The 21211-nt window shown below is 42.4% G+C and overlaps 2 protein-coding genes across 10 annotated transcripts in view; one reads left to right on the forward strand and one right to left on the reverse strand.

Moving 5' to 3' along the window:
• Positions 1-714: 714 nt before the first annotated feature.
• Positions 715-6786, reverse strand: YOD1 (YOD1 deubiquitinase). The gene is made up of 2 exons (XM_033917972.1): positions 6475-6786; positions 715-2144 (listed from the first exon to the last, which is right to left on the reverse strand). The coding sequence occupies exons 1-2, from the start codon at positions 6680-6682 to the stop codon at positions 1435-1437; spliced, it is 918 nt and encodes a 305-aa protein (XP_033773863.1). The 5' UTR covers positions 6683-6786; the 3' UTR covers positions 715-1434.
• A 33-nt stretch (positions 6787-6819) lies between these two features.
• The window catches only part of PFKFB2 (6-phosphofructo-2-kinase/fructose-2,6-biphosphatase 2), a 40080-nt gene continuing 25688 nt past the window's right edge, over positions 6820-21211 (forward strand). For 5 of the 9 annotated variants that reach the window (XR_004536759.1, XM_033917961.1, XM_033917965.1 and 2 more), the window contains exons 1-6: positions 6820-6953; positions 8767-8928; positions 13722-13847; positions 17504-17600; positions 20718-20784; positions 20865-20939. Coding sequence is in view for 7 of the 9 variants with exons in the window: in XM_033917961.1 (XP_033773852.1) it covers positions 8829-8928; positions 13722-13847; positions 17504-17600; positions 20718-20784; positions 20865-20939 (465 nt within the window). In the remaining 2 variants the exon portion in view is untranslated. Of the gene's footprint in view, positions 6954-6975; positions 6996-8766; positions 8933-13721; positions 13848-17503; positions 17601-20717; positions 20785-20864; positions 20940-21211 lie in introns of those variants that run through there. The other 4 variants (XM_033917963.1, XM_033917962.1, XM_033917966.1 and 1 more) reach the window with 4 other exon arrangements.

A 21211-nucleotide genomic window follows, 5' to 3' on the forward strand; every position in this document is an offset into this window, starting at 1 on the left:
TAATTGGATTTCTGCCAGATGCTTGGAACCTGGATTGGCCACTGTTGGAAACAGGATACTGGGCTAGATGGACCCTTGATCTTACCCAGTAGGGCTATTCTTATGTTCTCATCAGTGGCATAGTAAGGGGGTGAGGGGGGGCCGGTCCACCCCCGGCACCGTCATGGTAGGGGCGTAGCATCCATCCCCCCCCCCCCTGCTGCATTCGTACACCACTTCCCTTCTCCTGTATCTCTATAACATTCATGGCGCAAGCAGCAACCCCCAACCTGCATTGGCTCTTCTTCTGACATCACTTTCTGGGCCCGCGTCTAGGACGTGACATCAGAGAGAGAGTCCATGCAGGTGTGACAGAAGGTTGGGGGTTGCTGCTTGTAAGTACGGGGAAAGGGAATTATCAGGGAGAGGGGGAGGAACATGCAGGGATGGGGGCGAAGAGGGTGGGGTAGGGGCACCACCACCCCGGGTGTCTCACCCTCACTACGCCACTGGTTCTCATAGTATCAAACTACTGTTCTGGTTCAGACTGAGGATTAGACTTAGTGTGCCGATATCTGCTGTCATGCATTATTTATCTCATGGAAATGTATTTACTAAATCTAGTCCTATGCAAAGTAGTACAAAGAGGAAAAGAAGAAAAGGCCATGTGAATTAAAAAGCAAACAAACCCACACGCACCGTTTGCAGGAAACTGAAGAGATGTCCTACACACTATTCAGTCCATGCTAGTTTACTAAACACAAAAACATGGAATAAACAATGAATTAATAAAATTTTTAAAAAGAAATAATTCTGAGGTAGAGCATCATGTTTTGTTGACCAAATTAGTGCTACAAAGAACCTCCCCCTACGTATGTTTTATGTTTACAAACACATTATCAAATTTTTGTATTCTGTCATACTGTTACCAACATGACTGTTCTTTAAGAGAACGGAGTTGGGTGGGTTTTTATTTTGACGCTACTCCAATGGATGGTGCATTTATTAGCAGTTAAAACATGCTGAGGTACCTCCAGGTTCATAGCAAACTAAAGGGACTGTCCTATTAATAGTAAATGCTCCATTAAGCTAACATTTGTACCTGATAGAGCATTTTAAGTGTTTCATTCCATGATTTTCTTTTAATAAGCAGTTGAGATACAACAGCAAAAGTTAAGTCAGCTAAGTAGACCATGTGTAGATGAATGCCCCATGTTTTCAGCCTGACTCTCCAAACTTTGACTTGAAAGATGTAATTTGCTTTTAATATTAAGGACTCAAAGGCATGCTTTTAAAACTGTGAAGCTATTATGTAGTCTGACACATATCCAAAGTATAATAATTCTCCTTCAAAACATACTGACTTGATTTCTTTCAGGGTTAAAATGTAGCTTATCTGAAACCCATGGCCTTCTGGATCAATGAGGTAGCAAGCTTATTTTCCCTCAATGAGTGTCACACTTCTCCAAAATTAGTATGTCCACTATCCCTGGCATGTTCTCTGGCTTCTGTCTGGCCAGTTAACCCTTTCTGGCACACCATGCATCTCAAAGTAAAACGATTCACATCAGTGAACTGCCTCTTTCTTCTCGCTTCATCTGCCAGCTCTAAGGCTTCTGCAAGAACGATATCATCTGTGGAGGAGAAAATAGTCAGGGGCGGGACATCCTTGTCAGGAAATTTACGCTGGAGGGGATCATAGTGGATCCCATCATAGATCAGAAGAACCCGCTTTGTATACCCAGCATCTTCTCCAAAACGATCAATCCTGACTGACTGAGTGTCCACCACACAGATTTCACACTGGTAGAACTTGGACAAGACGGAAATCTCAATGGCTCCTCCCCACGTGTCCTCTCTGCGAATCCAGTCACAGTATTCCTTGTTTGTCTTCCCCAGCACTGCTTTGCAGTAGGACTCAGGATCACTTGCCACAATCTGGGCTATCAGATTACGCATTTCTGGTGCACAGGCAGGCTCATAAACCCCACCTTCCACCACATAGTATATACTAGTGAAAAGACAAGAGTTGTCAGCAGGAACCACCTTCCTCACAAGTTCAGGCAAAGGTTCTCTATCAGGGCTAAGATGAGCATTCTGCTTTGGTGTAGAAGGCAAGTCAACATTTGGCTTGTTTCTGTTTTCTTCAACTATTAGGGTATCACCTGTTAAAGTAACAGAAAAAAAAATTCAGAACTGGAATAGACAACCACAATATTGCACATACAAGAAATTAAGCATATGGTAAGAGGTTAACTGCAGCAGAGATGTGAAAAAAATAATTAGGTAATACACAAGCAAACTCATCCCAAAGTCATTCCTCTCATCCATCAGTAAACGTGGTTAGGGGCAGATCATAGGTGTGTTTTGCATATAGGCACCTGTTTTAGACTTAGGTGTCAGTATTTAGGCAAAAAAAAAAAAGCCAGACCCTGGCAAATACAATGTGCTTAAACATTAGAATGCCTAAGCCCACTTAGGCAGCGCAAAGCATGATTCTATAAATTGCACTTAGCACCGTACTATTCTGTGCTTAATTTTTAGGTGCCATATATTGAATCGGGCCCCTTATGCAAATCTTCAATCCTGCATCATCCTTCTCATTTGCATACCGGCAAGCTCTAACATGTAGTGACAGCTAATAGTTTGGTTAATCCAAATTGTCGGCCCTGTTGTTGTGAGAAAGGACGATTTTCCCATATGCTGTGTTACTATACTAATTTAACATCATACTGGACTGGGACATAGCAATGTATTCAAGCTACTTTAATAAAAAAAAAAAAATCCCATTAACATATGATATAGTTATTTGCTGATCTTTTAGAGTGCCCTGGCCTGAATGTGTCATGAAAGTGAATCTAAACTAAATATTCTGTTAACTTTACCCTTGAAATTGAGTTTTGCTGTGTTATTTGCACTTTATTTGTCAGAACAATAAAAATGAGCCCATTATAGCTGAGCATAGAGGATTTCTGAACAAATTCAGTGATGTACAAAATTATTATTGAGCCAACAGTTGCCAATCTCCTGTTCCATATAGTCTGATCTGTTTGATGGTTATTGTGTTTTTCTTAAGACAATAAAGTATTTTTGAACTTTAAAAAAAAAAAAAAAAAAAAATAGCATATGGGGGAGGGGGAATCAAAACTGATGTTAGCAAATAAATGATGCTAGTTAGCAATGGAAGAGAGGAAGACAGTATTATATAACTACCTATCACTTCTTTTTACAAAACCATAGCATGTTTTTAGCACCGGCCGTGGCGGTAACAGCTCTATGCTCATATGGCATCGGAGCCGTTATTGCCACAGCCAGCGCTAAAAACCGCGCTACGGTTTTGTAAAGGGGGGGGGTATATGAGCTCAGCAAGTTACCAACTGTCTTGTTTAAGATGCTAGTGTTTAATTGTGAAGACTCGTAGCCCACAGGAAGCAGACACAAATTTGGCTACCTTGTTGAGCAGATTGGATAGGCAGTACTGGTCTTTATCTGCCACCATTTACTATGTTACTATGTAACCTGCAGGCAAAATTGTAGAAAGCGATTTTTCATACAGAGCAAAGTCAAGCTTTGTCTCAGAAGCAAGATATACTTGGGAAACACTTTTCAAGCTGTAAGAAACAGGTCTACTTTTGATCCAACAGCTATTTGTCATCCAGGTTGGACATTATAAGAGGCTAGATACTGAGCTTGATTATCTGGGTTTGTTTTTAGAGCCTTCATCATTAATGGCTTGGTTTACTAACATGCATTTCTATATATTGAATACGTTTATGTGAGTTCTGTGCTTAGTTAGTAAATAACTCCCCCCCCCCTTCCAAGGACAATAATATGGTTTGCATTAAATAATGTGTTTTGTACATTTTAAAGCACATTAGTATGCCTTGGGGAATGTAGCTTTTCCATGGAAAGGAGGCAATACAATAAGAGGTAAAAATATGAACAAAAAAAATATCAGGGAGACTAATATGATCCAAGGAAATATTTCTTGATGGGAAGGGTGGTGGACCTGTCGAATCGCTTCCCAGCTGAGGTGCTGGAGAAGGGATCATAAACCAAAATTCAAGCAGCATGAGACAAAATCTCCAAAGCAGAGGAAGGAATCATGGAACTGGGCAGGTGGTGTGGCTGGGCAAACTGGAAATGCCTTATGGTTTTTCTCTACCATCATTTGCCTGCATTTGTAAACGTACATGGAATTTGCTGTCCTACTGAAGCTTAAAGTGCTTACCAGAGGACATGGCGAGGTATTCTGTGGTAAGTTCTGAATGTGCACAAGCAAACCATATGCTGAATGGTTTTTTTTTATTTTTTCTTGGAAAGGTTATATCTGGGGGTGGAAAGGAGGCACAAAAGCTGCACACAAACTGATAGTGTGGGATTAGATCATGTGCCCTTACCATCTACAAAATAGGTGGTAATAAGGGGCTCACACCTTTATTAATGGTAATGGCCCCATCCTAAAAACATTAGCTGTGGTCATTAATTTGGAAAATCAGTCATTTTCCAGCAGCTTGTTAAAAAAAAAAAAAAAAAAAGCCTCAGCGTGCAAGACCCACAAAGGAGTCTGAAAACTTTTGGCAGACATGTTTTTTGATTTAAGGGGCTCAAACTGCTGCTGTTATTTTTGCAGATAAGTATGAGACTAGCTGAATTGGGGGAATTTGGAATTTATATGTTGAGTGCTTGTTATGAAATTTACTAGTTTTTAGGGAAAGGGGATGGGTCTTGTATACTGCCTTTTTGTGGCTACACATTCAAAGCGATTTACAAGTACTTTATGATTATGTAGGGGTTTTTTTTTTTAAGCCAACTTGTATAAAAGTGGATTATAACTGAAAATAAATGTTAAGCCTAAAAACCATACCTTCATAACCTCACACTTACACTACTAACAAGTTGCCTGCCAAGCCGTCTTTCCCTCGGGCAATCTGTGCACAACTCTGCTGCTTGACTCATCTTCTGCCAACCTTACTACATGCATGTTACCCCTCTCTTACAATCACTTCACTTGCTCCCTAGCCACCTTTGCTTACAGTTCAAACTCCTATTACTAACCTACAAGTGTGCTCATTTTGCAGCTCCTCGATATAGCTCCTCTCTTCTCTCCTTATATGTGTCCCAGAGAACTCTGTTCCTCAGATGTTACTTTTACCTGAACCCTTCTCCTCCACTGCCAATTCCAGACTTCATTCCTTTGATCTCACTGCCTAGTAGTGCTGCCTGATTCAGAGAAAAATATTTCAATTTGATTTACCCTGTTGAATCGATTTTTCGATTCAATTCATTTTCAATTACACAGCTTTTTAAGTTTAAACATTTTATTTAAACAAGGCAATATCAAGGAAATCAGGCAGCACTACCATATTACCTCTCCCCAGCCCCCCTCCCCAATTCTCAGTTTCCCCAGAGCATCCCCAAAGAAAGGACCCCATATTCCCCCTCCCCAGCCCCCCGATTCTCAGCTTCCCCAGGCCCAGAGCATCACCAAATAAATGGGCCCCATATTACCCCTCCCCAGCCCCCTCCCTGATTCTCAGCTTCCACAGAGCATCCCCAAAGGACCCCATATTCCCCCTCCCCAGGCTACAAAGATGATGCTCAGCTTCCCCAGGCCGAGAGCATCTCCAAAGAATAGGCCCCATATTCCCCCTCCCTGATTCTCAGCTTCCTTAAAGAAAGGTCCTGAGCTTCCCCCTTCTTTCCCCCCCCCCATTCCATGGCCTCAGGAAAAGAAGAGAGAACTGCAGCAGAAAGATCCTTTACTTATGCTGAAAGTTAGATATGGGGATATGCTTGCAAGTTGCTGCTGCTGTGGATCGCACACTCGCATGCCAACGTCCTTTCTTCTGATGTAACTTTCGTAGAAGTTACAGTAGATGAAGGTCTCTGGTGGCCATGGCAAAGGGAAAGCCCAAATGCGAGCGGGTCTCGAGGGGGCCGACCTTGAATCGGCGAGTTCAATTTTTTGTGCAAACAAATCGATTCGAATCACGAATTGGGCAGCACCACTACCTAGTATGCCTGGAATAGGCTACTTGAGGCCATACGTCACGCCTCTTCCCTTGAGCACAATACACCGACTGCTTCCATCACTTACCCTCTCTCCCACTCAGTGGCACCCCTGCACCCCCATTCCACCTCCTTCTGCACTAACCCTCCCCCGCGCTTTCTGTGCCCTCCCTTTCCACCCCAGTCCCTTTTAAAATCTTTAACCATGCAAGCAGCTTCTTCCGCTGGCTTTTCCTCCGACATCACTTCCTGGCCCCGCAACCTGGAAGTGATTTCCTAGGGAACCAGGCTAGAGTAGTTGCTTGCAGAGTAAATATTTTAAAGAGGTACTACAGGGCCGGGGGAGGGGTGCCAGTGCCCCAGCAAGAGGGCACCCATGGCAGTCCAGCCCCCCCTCAGCACCCCAGCCTATTGCGAGCTCACGGCCTGTGTACAGCGCTGGGTACTCCCGGCCTCACGTCCGTTACCCTCAGTCGCTCTTACCGGAGCGGATGGCGCAGTCGCGCAGCCTCCGGTCGCGGTCGGCCAGCTCGAGGCTCTGAGGCGGGAAACCGCGCAGGATCCGCTGCCGGTCGCCGGGGATGCCGGTGAGGGCGGCGACGCGCTCCTGCAGCTCCCGCACGCTCGACGCCTCGCTCAGGCCCTGCAGCAGCTCGGTGCCGCGCGCGCTCTTACAGCGCAGGCGCAGCATCCTCGGCCTCCCGGCGTCCCTCACGCGGCCGCGACAGGCCCGGAGCCGGCCGCCTCATAAAGCCGCCGCCGCCGCACAACAATGGCGGCCCGCCGCAAATCCCGCGAGAGCGTCGGCCGCGCCGCGTGACGAGGCGCCTGCGCGTCACGCCCCCCCGCCCGCTGATTGGAGAGCCGCCGTCCAACCGCGAGGCGCGAGGCCCGTCGCGTCACTTCCGGTTTGCGGGCTGGAGCCGGCGTAAGACAGCTGTCAGTGGCCTCCCGGCTGCAAGGTGAGACAAGATGAAAAGAGGCCAATGACAGGGGGAAGAAAGGTGACAGTGGAGGAGAGGGAGGAGGGAGAAGGAGAAAAAGAGGCAAAGGAGGGGGAGGGAAGGAAAGGTGACAGTGGAGGAGAGGGAGGAGGGAGAAGGAGAAAAAGAGGCAAAGGAGGGGGAGGGAAGGAAAGGTGACAGTGGAGGAGGAGGAGGAAAAAGAGGCAAAGGAGGGGGAGGGAAGGAAAGGTGACAGTGGAGGAGAGGGAGGAGGGAGAAGTAGAAAAAGAGGCAAAGGACAGGGAGAGAAGGAAAAGTAACAGTGGAGGAGGGGCAGGAGGGAGAAAGAGAAAAAGAGGCAAAGGAGGGGGAGGGAAGGAAAGGTGACATTGGATGAGGTGAGGCAAAGGGAGGCCCCAATGACAGAAAGAGGGAGGAGCAAAGTCAGACAATGACAGAAAGAGGGAGAGGAGGACAAAATGAGACAAAGTAAGGTGAGACGCTGAAAGAGGGAACAGATAGAGCGTGGTAAAGATAGGAACTGAAGCAGGACATTCACATTTACTAAAGATAGAGATGGGCAAATCATTTGCATGCAAACTCACCCACTCAGTGAGTGATTGAGTCGGTGCAGAACCCTCACAGTAGTGACAGGAGAAGCAGCCTGCTGTCAGGGCTTCCAACGGCTTTTTAAAATCTTTTTTTTTAATGGCAAAGATATTTTGCGTGCCTATCTGGGATTGGAGGGAGCGAATGAGGGCAGCACCGTCAAAGCAGAAAGGGTAGAATAAGATCAAAAGACTGACAGACTTTTATACAGATGTGAAGCATGGTGGAAATTTAGAGGAAAAACTGCAACATTAATGGTTCCAGATGTTCTCATTATGTTTATATAAAAACTTGATGTATCACTTGCCTTTAGCAGACCAGACCAGTTTATAGTTTTAAAATAACCAACAATGCAGAAAAGAATTCCATTAAAAAATTACCCCCACCCCTTTTTACAAAACTGTAGTGTGGTTTTTAGCGCCGGCCATGGCAGTAACAGCTCCAACGCTCATAGGATATCCCATCCAAACTCACACGTAGAACCCACCTGTTTAGCTATCCTACCCTAAAGGCCTGCCATTACAAAAGATATCTAAATAGAATTCTTGCCTTCCAAGCAGGTCAGCTCAATGACTGGCTAGCCCACATCATCTCACGCACTTCATCCTACTTAAACTTCAGGAAACTACTAAAAACTAATCTTTTCACCCGATTCACACCCTAAACCCCTATACCATACACCGGCCCCTTCTTTCTCACCATGTCCTTCATGCAGATTGTCTTGACCTTCTTCCCTGTACCATTTATTACCCTGATTGTACCTATCATCGCTGATTGTACCATACTTCGCCGATTGTACCACCGTTCGCTGATTGTTCTATTTTTCTCTGTTTGTACCATTTTTCTCTGCCACCTATTTTCTCTGTTTGTACCATTGTACCAATTTCGCTGATTGTCCAGACCTTCTTCATTGTAAACCGCCTCGAACTACTATGGCTTTGGTAGTATATAAGAAATAAAATTATTATTATTATTCTATGAGTGTCGGAGCTGTTACCCCCCACGACCAACGCTAAAAATGATAGTGTAATTTTGTAAAAAGGGGAGGAGTTAATTTGTTGCAATCATTAATCTTTAATTTATTATACCCTCTGTTTAGTTTTTTTATTTTCTGCAGTTGTCCTGTACAAGGCATTTATGTTGAGATATTGGTTTTATAGGTCAAATGCATATACAATAAAATACATCTGATTTTCATTATGAAATTATGTTTTTATTTTAGTATCTATTATTCAACAGAAAAAGAAATAACTGAACATACTGTGGATATTTGGAGCTGCAGTGATGTCTGGCGAACAAGATCCAAGTCTGGAAGAGAAGCAGGACCAATGTAACAACAATGACAAGAGAGTACTGAATTCACGCATCACAGAAAAAAAGTGTTGTAAGTAAGCATTTCAGGATAGGCACATCATACCTGTCTGTAATCATATTTGTAAAATACAAGAAATTAAAGAAAAAGCCAAAGACTGCTTTTAAAAATTAAGTTCATTGTTGTGGCTATTTTTGTGTATGTCCTTGGATCTTCACACTCGTGATGGCAACATGCATTGTTGGACCAGGGCCAGTTTCCACTCATAGATTTTATAAAAGGTTGTTAAAAATGGTGCTGTTTGTCTAGCCAGTCACTTTGGTGACAGTTCATATGAGATCTAACTAGGATTTGTGATATTCAAGTTGGGACATTCACGGTTCCCTGAATATTTTACAAAAGGTTCTGCTGAATGCAGAACCTTTTGTAAAATATTTATAAAGATACCGGAAAATACACACATATTTTTCATTGCATCTGGCAACAGCAGATATTTCACACAGAAACACATTAAAAATTAAAAGTAGAATCACGGGTGGGGATGGGGGGAGCTTTACACATGTCAGCACCAGCAGCTACATGTGTGAAGGCTAATCTTGCAACATACACATTTATTTGATGCCACTTATAATGTTACGTTATTTGCAGTCTTAAATTCTGCCAAATTCTCCTGAGTGGAGTTCAAAGCGGGTTACAGCAAAAATCAAAATGCAGTATACACAGTGGCATAGTAAGCGGGGGAGAGGGGGGGACAGTTCGCCACGGGTGCCGGCGCCCCCACCAAGATGGCACCCAGGATGGTCCACCCCTCCCTTACTACACCATTACCAAGAAGGGTCTTAAATGCTAAGCAGCATATCTTGAAATCTGTTTGCTTGTCGACTGGAAGCCAATGTAGTTCCTTCAACAGTGGAATGATGTGATCAAATCTTCACTTATAGAATATGAGCTTTGCTGCTGTGTTCTGTATTAATTAGAGTTTTTTCAATTGTCTTTTTGGGTAGGCCTGAGAGGAGTGCATTGCAGTAGTCTAGTACGAATAGAATTATTGATTGGACAAGTATCCTGTAGTGTTGGCAGAAGAAATAGTCTTATCCTTCTCAACTTCTGTATGGTGGCATATGACTTTCGGATTGTGTTGGTGATGTGGTTTTCAAATGTCAGTGAACTATCTAGGATGATTCTTGACCCTGTTTCACAAACTACAGATACAGTAGAAACTAATCGGAAAGCCAAGTGAAATAACTTTTTTTTTTAACAGTTTTAAGTTTGTGTACTTTGGAAGAAAGGAGAGATATGATAGACACATTTAAATACCTCTGTGGCATAAATGTACAGGAGTTGAGTCTCTTTCCGTTGAATGGAAGCACTGGATTGACGGGGCATAGGATGAAGGGGAAAGGGGTCAGACTCGGGAGTATTTTGAGGAAAACTTCTTTATGGAAAGGGTGGTGAATGTGTGAAATGGCTTTCCAGTGGAGGTGGTAAAGACAAAGATTGTAACTGAATTCATGCAAGTTTGGATTTCTAAGGGAGAGAAAGGGAAAGTAGATGGCATGGTTGGGCAGATCAGATAGGCCATGTGGTCTTTGTCCACTTTCCCATTGTCTCTGACTTTCCTTATTTTAACCAGTTAACTTTTGGTTAACCTTTTAGCCAGGAAAATTCCAGCTTGAAGGTGTATTGGGAAAATTATTTCTTTGCATGACATCCTGATTATGGGGTCCTTTTACAAAACTGCACGTTAAAAGGGCTTACTGTGGCGCAGTGGTTAAAGCTACAACCTCAGCCCCCTGAGGCTGTGGGTTCAAACCCACGCTGCTCCTTGTGACCCTGGGCAAGTCACTTAATCCCCCCATTGCCCCAGGTACATTAGAGAGATTGTGAATCCACCAGGACAGACAGGGAAAAATGCTTGATTACCTGAATAAATTCATGTAAACCATTCTGAGTTCCCTGGGGAGAACAGTATAGAAAATTGAATTAATTAATTTCCCTATCTGCATGTATATACCACGTAGGAACATTATTTTTCATAATTTTCTCTATGGGGCGTGTTTGAGGGGTAGAGAGTAGGTATGACTACTAATCAGTTAGCATGTGAGGCATTGCCACTCACTAATTGATAGGCATGGCTTTAGCACATGGACCCTCACAGCCTATAAAATAGTTGTTGGTAAAGGTTCACATGGGAACATTGTTTAATGGCTGTGCAACAATGGCAAGATTAATTAGGAAAAGGGGAAAGTAGGCCATTTCCCAGCTGTGGCACAAGTGGTCTTAGTGCATGGGAAAGCCATGTGTAAGTGGCATGCTAAGGCATAAACCACTTAGATATATTTTATTATATTAATGGTATATTAAATGAAACTTAAAAAAAAATATGTTTCTATTAGTGTAACAATGTACTTATAAGTGGTGAAACTTGGATTAGTTGATATTATAATTTAGGTCTGAGCATTTAGGCCAGCCATAGAGGTGCTGTATGTTCTTGTGTCTATATGAAGGAAATAAATACACATAACTTAGACTATCCTATAAGTTATGCATGTTACCACCTAGACTCCGCTCACCTGTCATATATACCCCCTATAAGATATAGAATTGACTCAGAACCTGTGTAAAGTAGACACCCAAATTGAAGTGCCAGTTACAGAATTGCCCTATGCAGCAAGAGCAACTCCTTGAATTTCATTCTATATACAATAGGAAGCCAGCACTGGGGCATTCAAAAATGGCATTACACAATCATATCTGTGAGCATTAAATACAAGCGTAATAGCTGTGCTTTGGACCAAAAGATGAACAGTAGCTGTGTTCCCATCACTCATGAACAGAGCCTTGAAAATGTTAGGTGCAAGATGCGTTCTAAGCTGGTATTCTGCAAAGGGTATTCTGTCCAGATCGTCCTTTGCAGATTACTGCCTCAGCGCAGATCTTCCTAGTGCCTAACTGGGCACCATTTACTGAATCCATCCATAAGTGGATGGGTTAAGGGCTAGATTCACTAAGTCCATGGATCGGATCCGATCCGTGAGTGATCTGATCTGTGGCCGGGGGGATGATTCCTGAATCGCCCTCATGCAAATGAAGGCGATCAGAATCACGCCCCCAACCGACCGCACAGATCGCTCTCCAGTGATCCCGACGCATGCGCATTCTATCCGTAGATGGTCTGCGCAGCGCTGGCCCTCCATGCCTGGCAGAGCTCTGAAAACACCAACGAAACAACCTTAAGGAGGGGGACAGAAGTGGGGAGTCATTTTAGTACAAATCTACCACTATCCAAATACAAATTTCAAACAGGAAGAACACTGGGTTACATTTGAAAATGTACCATTGTTTTTGTGGGCATTCAAGGAACAATACACATGAGGACAGTTTTCAGAGATGGGACAGGGACAGAACTCATGGGGATGGGAACAAATTTGTCCCCTTGTCATTCTCTAAGATCCCATTTTTTAATTGCAATAAATAGATTTATAATAACATATTATGGGGTAGAATCAGGTAAGACAGGGATAAACTGGGAGCTGGACTGTTTAGATTTTAAAAAACTAAGATATTGTATTGTTCATTTGAATGTTTATTAAATTCTTTAATAAAAATATTTATCATAAAAGAAATAGGAGGAAATGTTTTTTCACTTAATGAATAGTTAAGCTCTGAAACTCGTTATCACAAGATATGGTTACAGAGGTTAGTATATCTGGGTCTAAAAAAGATTCGGACAAGTTCCTGGAAGAAAATTCCATAGTGTGCTACCGAAATATACATGGAGGAAGCCATTGCTTGCTCTGGGAATGGTAGCATGGAATCTTATTACTATTTGAGATTCTGCCAGGTACTTGTGACCTGGACTGGCCACTATTGGAAGCAGGATACTAGTCTAGATGAACCATTTGTCTGGCCCAGTATGGCTATTCTTATGTTCTTTCTTATCATTCTAGCTTATTAAGCAGGTGGGTTCCAAAATCATTCCCTGTGAAGGTGATAACAAGGGCAGTTTCATCTGGCTGCGTTATGAAAGAGCACAAGGACTGTTCTTTCCAGCTTTCTCTTATGACAGCACTGGAATCTTTCCACAAACCTGACCTTTGAAACTTGATGTCAATTTTTTTTTCACTACAATGTTTTAAAACTTGGAAAACCAAATCCGCAGTTGCAAAGTATAAACACGCCTACAGATTTCTAATCCTTTCTGATTTGTATATCATTCTGGAAGGAAAAAAAAAAAATAAATGAAATTTAGTCTTTCCCTTCTTGTTCCTTCCTGTATAAAAGTCATTTTAAACTTCCCTTCTCCCAGGGCTGTTCATCTTAACTCCAGTAGAGTCGACCTCTGGCCCTGGAAAGGAGTAGAAGTGGAGGAGGTTTAAAACAGAGGCAAGAGACTTTTTGTCGATAAGGGGTTTGAGGCACACTCAATTAGAAACAGAATCTTATCTTTGGAAGTGGTTAAATGAATTTAAATTTCTTGGGGAATAAACATTAAGGCCAGAGCGGCAACCCTTCTCAAACAATAAGTCAAATGAAGAAGAGCTGAGAGAGATTTGGAGGCTAAAACTAGGCAGTTCTTTTGCTGTCAGTATTTTTGGGATTTTTTTTAAATTTGGAAAATCTTGGAATCAATTTTTCTCTTGTAAATTGGCTGCACATTTTTTGGTATCAACAATGGCAAAAGCCAAAACAGTGATTACAAATCTCCCTCTTCATGTGCACACACTCTTTTTTCTCTCTCTCCATATATATATAATTTTAAACTTTTAGAGAGATCGACATTCTGTTATATGAACTTTATACAGTTCTGTTTGTAAAATTAAATAAAACTAAATATAAAAATTCTTGCCTTAACTCATTCACAGCCTGGGCTTCATATATGACAAACTCTCCAACTTTGATCATAATGATTGGCCTGCCAGCCAGAGGGAAGACATACATGTCGAAGAAGCTAACACGCTACCTCAATTGGATCGGCGTGCCCACCAAAGGTATAGTAATGGGATTAGATAAAAGCATTTTCCACATGTAAAACCTTTAGAGCTTCTTTCACAGAACAACATAACACAGTAGATGATGGCAGTTAAAGGCCTGAGCGGTCCATCAGTCTGCCCAACATTCACACTCGTCAATTTATGGTTAACCCAACAATAAATGTGCATAAAATATTTGATCTTGGTCTTTCATTGTCATTTCTGGGTCGTAGACCTTAGCAGTCAGCCTAGCACTGTCCTTAACATTTCAACTGCTAGGCAGAAATGACCTCATAAAAAAATTGTTCAACTGCATACACTACTTGCATAAAATTATATGCTGATAGCTCATCTATTCTTTTATGCAGACCAGCCTTAGGTGTTCTCAGGATTGTAGTTCAGGTGGAATGGAGGTGGAGTTGTATAGTTTATGAAATATACAGGAACATGCATAGGATACTCACACAAATTCACTCCATCAGAGTAGGTATAAATTTGAACAAGGGAACTTGTGCACTCTTTTGAGTACCTGGGTCAGTATGGATGTCTATTGTACCTTTACAAATCAGTGCCTTTGGTTACTTTTGACTTAGGAGTAATTAAATTAAAGTCTGCCCATATGTATCGATTTGCCTAATATCATTGCTTAAAAATAAATAAATAACAGCAAGCATATGGAATTAACAAAAATCCAAAGGGTCAAACTGTCATCCAATATTATAAAGCTGAACTAGGGCTCAAAATCTGTCACATAACTTCTGTGATTCAGTTAACAGATTCACTGGTGGCTCCTTGCATATCATCAGTTATCCTCTCCTCCTCTGCCAAGTCCAGATTTCATTTCTTTCATCTAGCTGCCCCCTGGAATAACTTACCCGAGTTTGTCCATCAGGCCCCTTCCCTGGTTTAAAACCAGACTGAAAACCCACCTTTTTGATATAGCTTTCAATCCTTAATCCTACTCCTCTGCCCTCCAACCCAGCCAGCTGTATCCATGACATCCTGTTTGTCTGTCTTGCCTGTTTAGATTGTAAGCTCTTTCGAGCAAGGACTGTCTTTTCTTCTTTGTGACTCTGTGCAGTGCTGCGTGCGTCTGGTAGCCCCATAGAAATAATTCATAGTAGTACCGCTTTATAGGGCAATGGTCAGACCCCACTTGGAATACTGCGTCCAACATTGGTCTCCCTACTTAAAGAAGGATATAAAACTGCTGGAGAGGGTGCAGAGACGAGCAACTAAACTAGTGAAGGGTATGGAGAAACTGGAATATGAGGATCGACTTAAAACACTGGGATTGTTCTCCCTTGAGAAAAGGAGACTGCGTGGGGATATGATCGAAACCTTCAAAATACTGAAAGGAATCGACAAATTAGAGCAGAAAAAACTATTTACATTGTCCAATTTGACACGGACAAGAGGACATGAAATGAAGCTAAGGGGGGGCAAGTTCAGGACTAATATCAGGAAGTTCTGCTTCACACAGAGAGTGGTTGACATCTGGAATACTCTCCCAGGGGAGATTATTGCGGAATCGACAGTCCTAGGCTTCAAAAGCAAACTAGATGCATATCTCCTTGAGAGAGGCATATAAAGATATGGTTGGCTATAAAATAAGCCAGGTGTATACCTAGCAGGGCCTCCGCGTGTGCGGATCGCCGGACTTGATGGACCGAAGGTCTGATCCGGAGATGGCGCTTCTTATGTTCTTATGTTCTTACCCTGTTATCTCCACATTCTAAACAGACTGTCAATCATCTAAAAAGAGTTCATTTTTATTAAAATTTTAATTACGATTAAAGGTATGTTATTTCCCCCTCCCTCTCCCCTGCAGCTCCTTGTGACTCTGGGCAAGTCGCTTAACCCTCCATTTTCCCCACAAATCAGCCAGAATGGATTTCCTTATCCTTTGCAGGGCGGTGTAGGACTTTAAGCCCTGGTTAAAAAGTGCTGGAAACAGCGGGGGAGGGGGAGTGGCCAAGATGGTGGCACGTACCTAGTGAGCTCTGCCTCTTTTCTGTGTTGAGCTACGAAGTTTTGTTAGCTTTTGCCACAATTTATGATACCGCATACGAAAAGGAAAGGCAATGTGCGGGTTACCTCCTCACTGGACCACACTTCTTCGCCGTTGCCATAAAACATTGAGAAATATTTCACTGGGAATCCAGCGTTTTTGACCGGCGGTGAGAGACCTGCTAAAGCACGTGTGGAAGGAGTCGCCGAGCTTTCTGGGTCCAATGTTACTCTTTCTCCCCTGGATTTGACTCATCCGCCATGTCAGTTACACTTACAGTTATTTTATTTGATATACAGCCATTTTTAACAAAAAAGTCAAATCAAAGCAGTGTACAATCAATAAAAACATAACAAGGTGAATGTACTCAAACAAATTAACCAAACTAGACACAAGAGGACAAAAAGGGCAGGAAAGGATTACAATATGGTGACAGGCCTTCTAGCCACACAGGTCACAAAACTAGACCACCAAATCTCTAATCTACTAATCGCGACCCCAGACTACGAATCTTTCAGAAAAGAAATAAAAACCCTGCTATTCAATAAATCCAAGAAGACTAACTAACACCGAATGAAACATTTCAACCCGCTCTACTCTGTAACACCTCTGGACATGTCCAGAAATCCTCTTGAACCGCAAGGTAATGGCGGAATAAAAATCACTAATGTAACGTAATGTAATATCTTAAGGGAAAAACAAGCAAGAGAGGAACAAGATCGTAGGAAGCAGAAAGAATAGGAAAAAAGAAAAATAAAGATAAGCATAAGATGGGTCTACAAGGAAATGAACTACCTAGTCAGAATTATTGAGAAAATATTGGGTTCACCGGCGCTGCAATCGCCAGAGGCTCCAATTGAGGGTGGCTCCCCACTGGAATGACGCTATGAACCTCGAAGTGACTCTGGGCCCTGCATGATGATTACACTTGAAACAGTTTGGAAGGCGGGTATGGACTTGACTGTTCAGGACCTAAAACAAGACTTTCCTTATGTCTCGACAATTTCAGTTAGATATTTCTTCTTTACAAGCGTTCAGGTCTGTTGCCATAAAAGATAATGTTTCACTGAGGAGAAAGATAGAACAGAAGATTAAGGGCTTCTTTTACTAAGGTGCATTAGGGCCTTAACGCGTGGAATAAATTGCCACGCCTGCTAGACCTTAACGCCAGCACTGAGCGGCCATTATTCTAGAAGCTAAAACCGCTAGCGCACCTTAGTAAAAGGAGCCTTATGTATGCCTGATACATTTTTTTAAAAAATTTATTCCTGAACGATTGAAATCTTTTACTGATTGTTTGAAGTCAAGTGTAAGAGATATGTCGCTGGAATTGTGTGGATGCATTATGCTTTATTTCTCTTTTTTCTTCTTCAATCGATTCTCCTTTTATTGTGAACTCACTCCTCTATTTTTGTGGACTATTTAGGAGACAGACATTTCTTGGTTTATTTCTTTTTCTTTCTCCTCTGGAAAATGAAGACTTTCCATGTTGCTGTAACAAGTGTAATCTTGTGATATGTCTATTGAAAATGAATAAATAAAAGCAAGTGCTGGAAACAAATATCATCCTGCATGTTTCCTGTTTTCAGCATTGGGTCATATTAAATAGAGAATTCTTTCCATAACTCCGTACTGACCCTCCAAATTCTGCCGTTTTTCTTAGTGTTTAATCTAGGAGTATATCGTCGGGAAGCAGTTCAGTCATATAAATCTTATGATTTCTTTCGTCACGACAATGCAGAAGCCATGAAAATTCGAAAGTAAGTTTGTGTATAGTGTCTGATGTTGTTAATGTGTCTTCTCAGATCCCAAAGGCACTGAGCCACGGGATCATGAATTTAAAAGAAGAAAGCCTTTCATATGTTCAGGTGGTGCGATGACAGGAGTATTTGAGTGAAATGGTGTATGTAGAAATAAAACCAAAACATGAAGGAAAAAAATAATACCTTTTTTATTGGACCGTCTTAATGTAGTTTATGATTAGCTTTCGAAGGTAACCCTTTCTTCCTCAAATCAGAGCATTATTTTAGAAGGGAGGAAGTTATCAAGCTGTGCTAGGGTAATAATCTACATTATTTACCTTTTAAGGCGACTTAAAGGGGACTCCTGTAGCTTTATCTAAGTCATAATGGTTAACATAGCAATGACATGCAAGGTATACACAGATGAAAGTATAGCAGCTTTTTACTAGGTAAATGCTGTAGCACAGCTTGAACTGTTCACTGGGTACCCAGCGCAAGCCATAGTAGAGCCAGTAAAATAACCCGAAACCTGGGATTGTGACTGCTCGGGAGGATCAGGCCGCCCAGTCATAGCCCGATGCTCCCAGTCCACTGTGTAAAGAGGCCGACATTAGCTCAGGAAGTGACAGCAATAGCCCCTCTCCCAGAGCTGAATACCCATCATGAATCCCCCCTTTATAGATAAGTTGTTAGTGGTTTGGGCAGGAGTGATGCCCTCACTAGCATCATAATGTAAAATGGAATCAGCTGATGGTACCATTGGTAAGGGTCATTTTTCCATATAAGAACACACCGCCCTTATATGGAAAGATGTCCCCTAGTGGTAGTCCCTTGAGACTGCTATTAGAGATCACCGGTGCCATTTTGCATGATGCTAGCGACCAACGACCACCAACAATTTATCTACCATATGCCCTGGGGGTCTTCAGGAGGGTGAGCAGATGAGGTTAAGGTTGTCAGGCTCTAGGGCAGGGGTGTCCAACCTGTGGCCCGAGGGCCGCATGTGGCCCTGTGAAATATTTTGTGCGGCCCTGGTCAAGGGCCAAGTGTTTTCCTCTGCTGCCTCTGGATGTTTACCATCTTGCTGGCTCCCTTCTCTGTCTTGCTGCAGTGTTTGCGCAATTGTACGGCCCCCAGAAACATTTTTTTCTGCCAATGCGGCCCAGGGAAGCGAAAAGATTGGACACCCCTGCTCTAGGGGGTCATGGTTTGAAGTTGCTGCTGAGTGTGGGGGGGGGGGGTAGTCAAGTTGGTAGGAGATGATTTGGGACTCACTTTGAGGGGGAGGGCACCCTAGAACAGCTTGGTGACCCAGTGCTCCCAGCCTGAGGTGGCCCATAGGCAGTGTTGATGCTTTACCACCAGGAGTCAGCAACCTGCCGTACAGAGATGCCGCAAATTACGAACTTCCTTAGTAAGTTGAGGTGTAGTAAAAACTCACCTTATACTGCACCAGATTTCTTCTCCCTTCACACGTGTAGACTGTGTACATATGTAAATGATGATTTCAGAAAGCCAGTCTTTACATAGGGAGATCCACACCACACAAAGATTTCAAGGGGGTGTGGCTCATGTGGGGCAATAACCTACATACATAGTCCCCATTTTACAAAGGGGGTACACACAAATGGGAAAAATCTTCCCCTTCACCTTTAACAGCAACTCAAAGACATGCACAGATTTTTTGCTTCAACCAGGGTTTAAGGGAGTTAAATGAAGAAAAATAACAATTGTGGTTACGCCACCTAATTGATAATATTTACGCATTTAGGTTTGTAAGGACAGCTATACACGGAAGTGGCGCCATTTACAAAGAGAAATTGACAAATATCACATTTCATATGAAAGAGCCAACACATCCATATTGACGCTGCCAGTTCATGCCGCTTATTATTTCCACATGTATATTTGTAAATTGACTGCTCAAGTATTTTACAAAAGGCTCTGGGCCCATTTTTGAGACCGCAGGAGGTAGCTCCTCCTGCGGTCAGTGGCAATCATACTTATTCAGTGCCAAGGCCATATCCAGCAACTAGCAAAATTTGCCGCCTTTGACTTAGCCAGCCAAGCCAATAGTCATCTGCCGGCCAACTAAGGCAAAGCGACAAAAGATCGACTCACCTAAAAAGCAGGTCTATCAAGCCATTAGCCTCAGTCAGCCAGCCGATGAATAGTGGCGGTGACCAGATATACACTTCTCCCTCTGTATTCGCTGTGATATGGGATTAACAGACCCGCAAATACAGAAAAACTAAGAATAACTTTTCCATATGTTATTCGCTGTTTTCTATTAAAAACCATTGTGAATATGCTGAAACCGCGAATAACATGGTGGGAGACCTGGCCTATTCCTGAAGGAGAGGCAAAACACAGTGAAGAAAGTGCTGGGAATCATTGATTTTCTCTGTAAATGCTTGGAATCAGCAATTTCTCTATGCAAGCTGTCGTAATTGGGAGGGAGGAGCCAGCAAGCTAAAAACCGCAAATAATCGAAACCGCGAATGTTGAAACCGCGAATATGGAGGGAGAAGTGTAGCTGGCTATCTCCTCCAGAATATTGGAGTTTAGTCAACCAAACAGCCAGACAGGAGCTGCTCCTGGCTAACTAAGTCCTGCTGAATATCAGAGGATGGGGTAGAGGGCATTCTGACCTGGACATCTTGATTCTGATCTCAACTTTCTGTGTAAAATCGGCCTTCAAACAATATATGATGAAATGTCAGGTATGATGTTATATGATTGGGGTTAAAGGTTTATTTTAGATTTAATTTATTTAGTGTATATTGTAAAGTTTATGGGTGAAGGTAATTTTGGAATTGTATATAACAGCGGGATCTGGATAGGCCCTGCTGTCTTCCTAAATACTCAAACCCTATTCTTCCCTCATAACCCAAACCCCCTTTAGTTTTACCAAAAATCACACAACAGTCTCCTGGTTGGTATAACTAGCTGCAGCTCAGTTTATTAACCATAAACATAAACATATCAACTTCATTACATTCTTAACATCATATAATAGCTCCTCCCGAGCTACCCAATAACTTTGATTTATTCCCTAGACCCTGCCGCCACAGGGTCTTCTGTGTACATGGTTTCTTTCACGATCTGCATCTAAGTTGTCATTTTTTCCTGCAGACAGTGTGCCTTAAAGGCACTGGAAGATGTGAAAATATACTTGACAGAAGAAGGTGGTCAGTTAGCGGTAAGAAAGCACCATATTTATTTAAAATTTCATTTAATCCACTGCCAACCCAGTAATGCTGCGCTGTTATTTTTCTTTAGGTGTTCGATGCCACCAACACTACTCGAGAGCGGAGAGACCTGATCCTAAATTTTGCAAAGAAAAATGGTTTTAAGGTGGACATAATTTGGTTGTCCTGCATGCTGATTTAGTTGCAGTGGTCAAAAATCTTAAAACATAGGTTTTCTGTAATAACCAAAACACAATTGTATACTTATCGTTTATTATTTATTTATTTAGTATGCCATTTCTTTTGTAATCAAATCGAAGTGGTTAGACATTACAATTTTAGATAAGTAAGAAAGGAACGCCATAAAATTTGACAGTAAAGAAATCGTACACAAAGAAGAAACATGCCAACATTATCAGTCACCTGATTATCTATGCG

Source organism: Geotrypetes seraphini, chromosome 13 (assembly GCF_902459505.1).
Source record: "Geotrypetes seraphini chromosome 13, aGeoSer1.1, whole genome shotgun sequence".
NCBI lineage: Eukaryota > Metazoa > Chordata > Amphibia > Gymnophiona > Dermophiidae > Geotrypetes > Geotrypetes seraphini.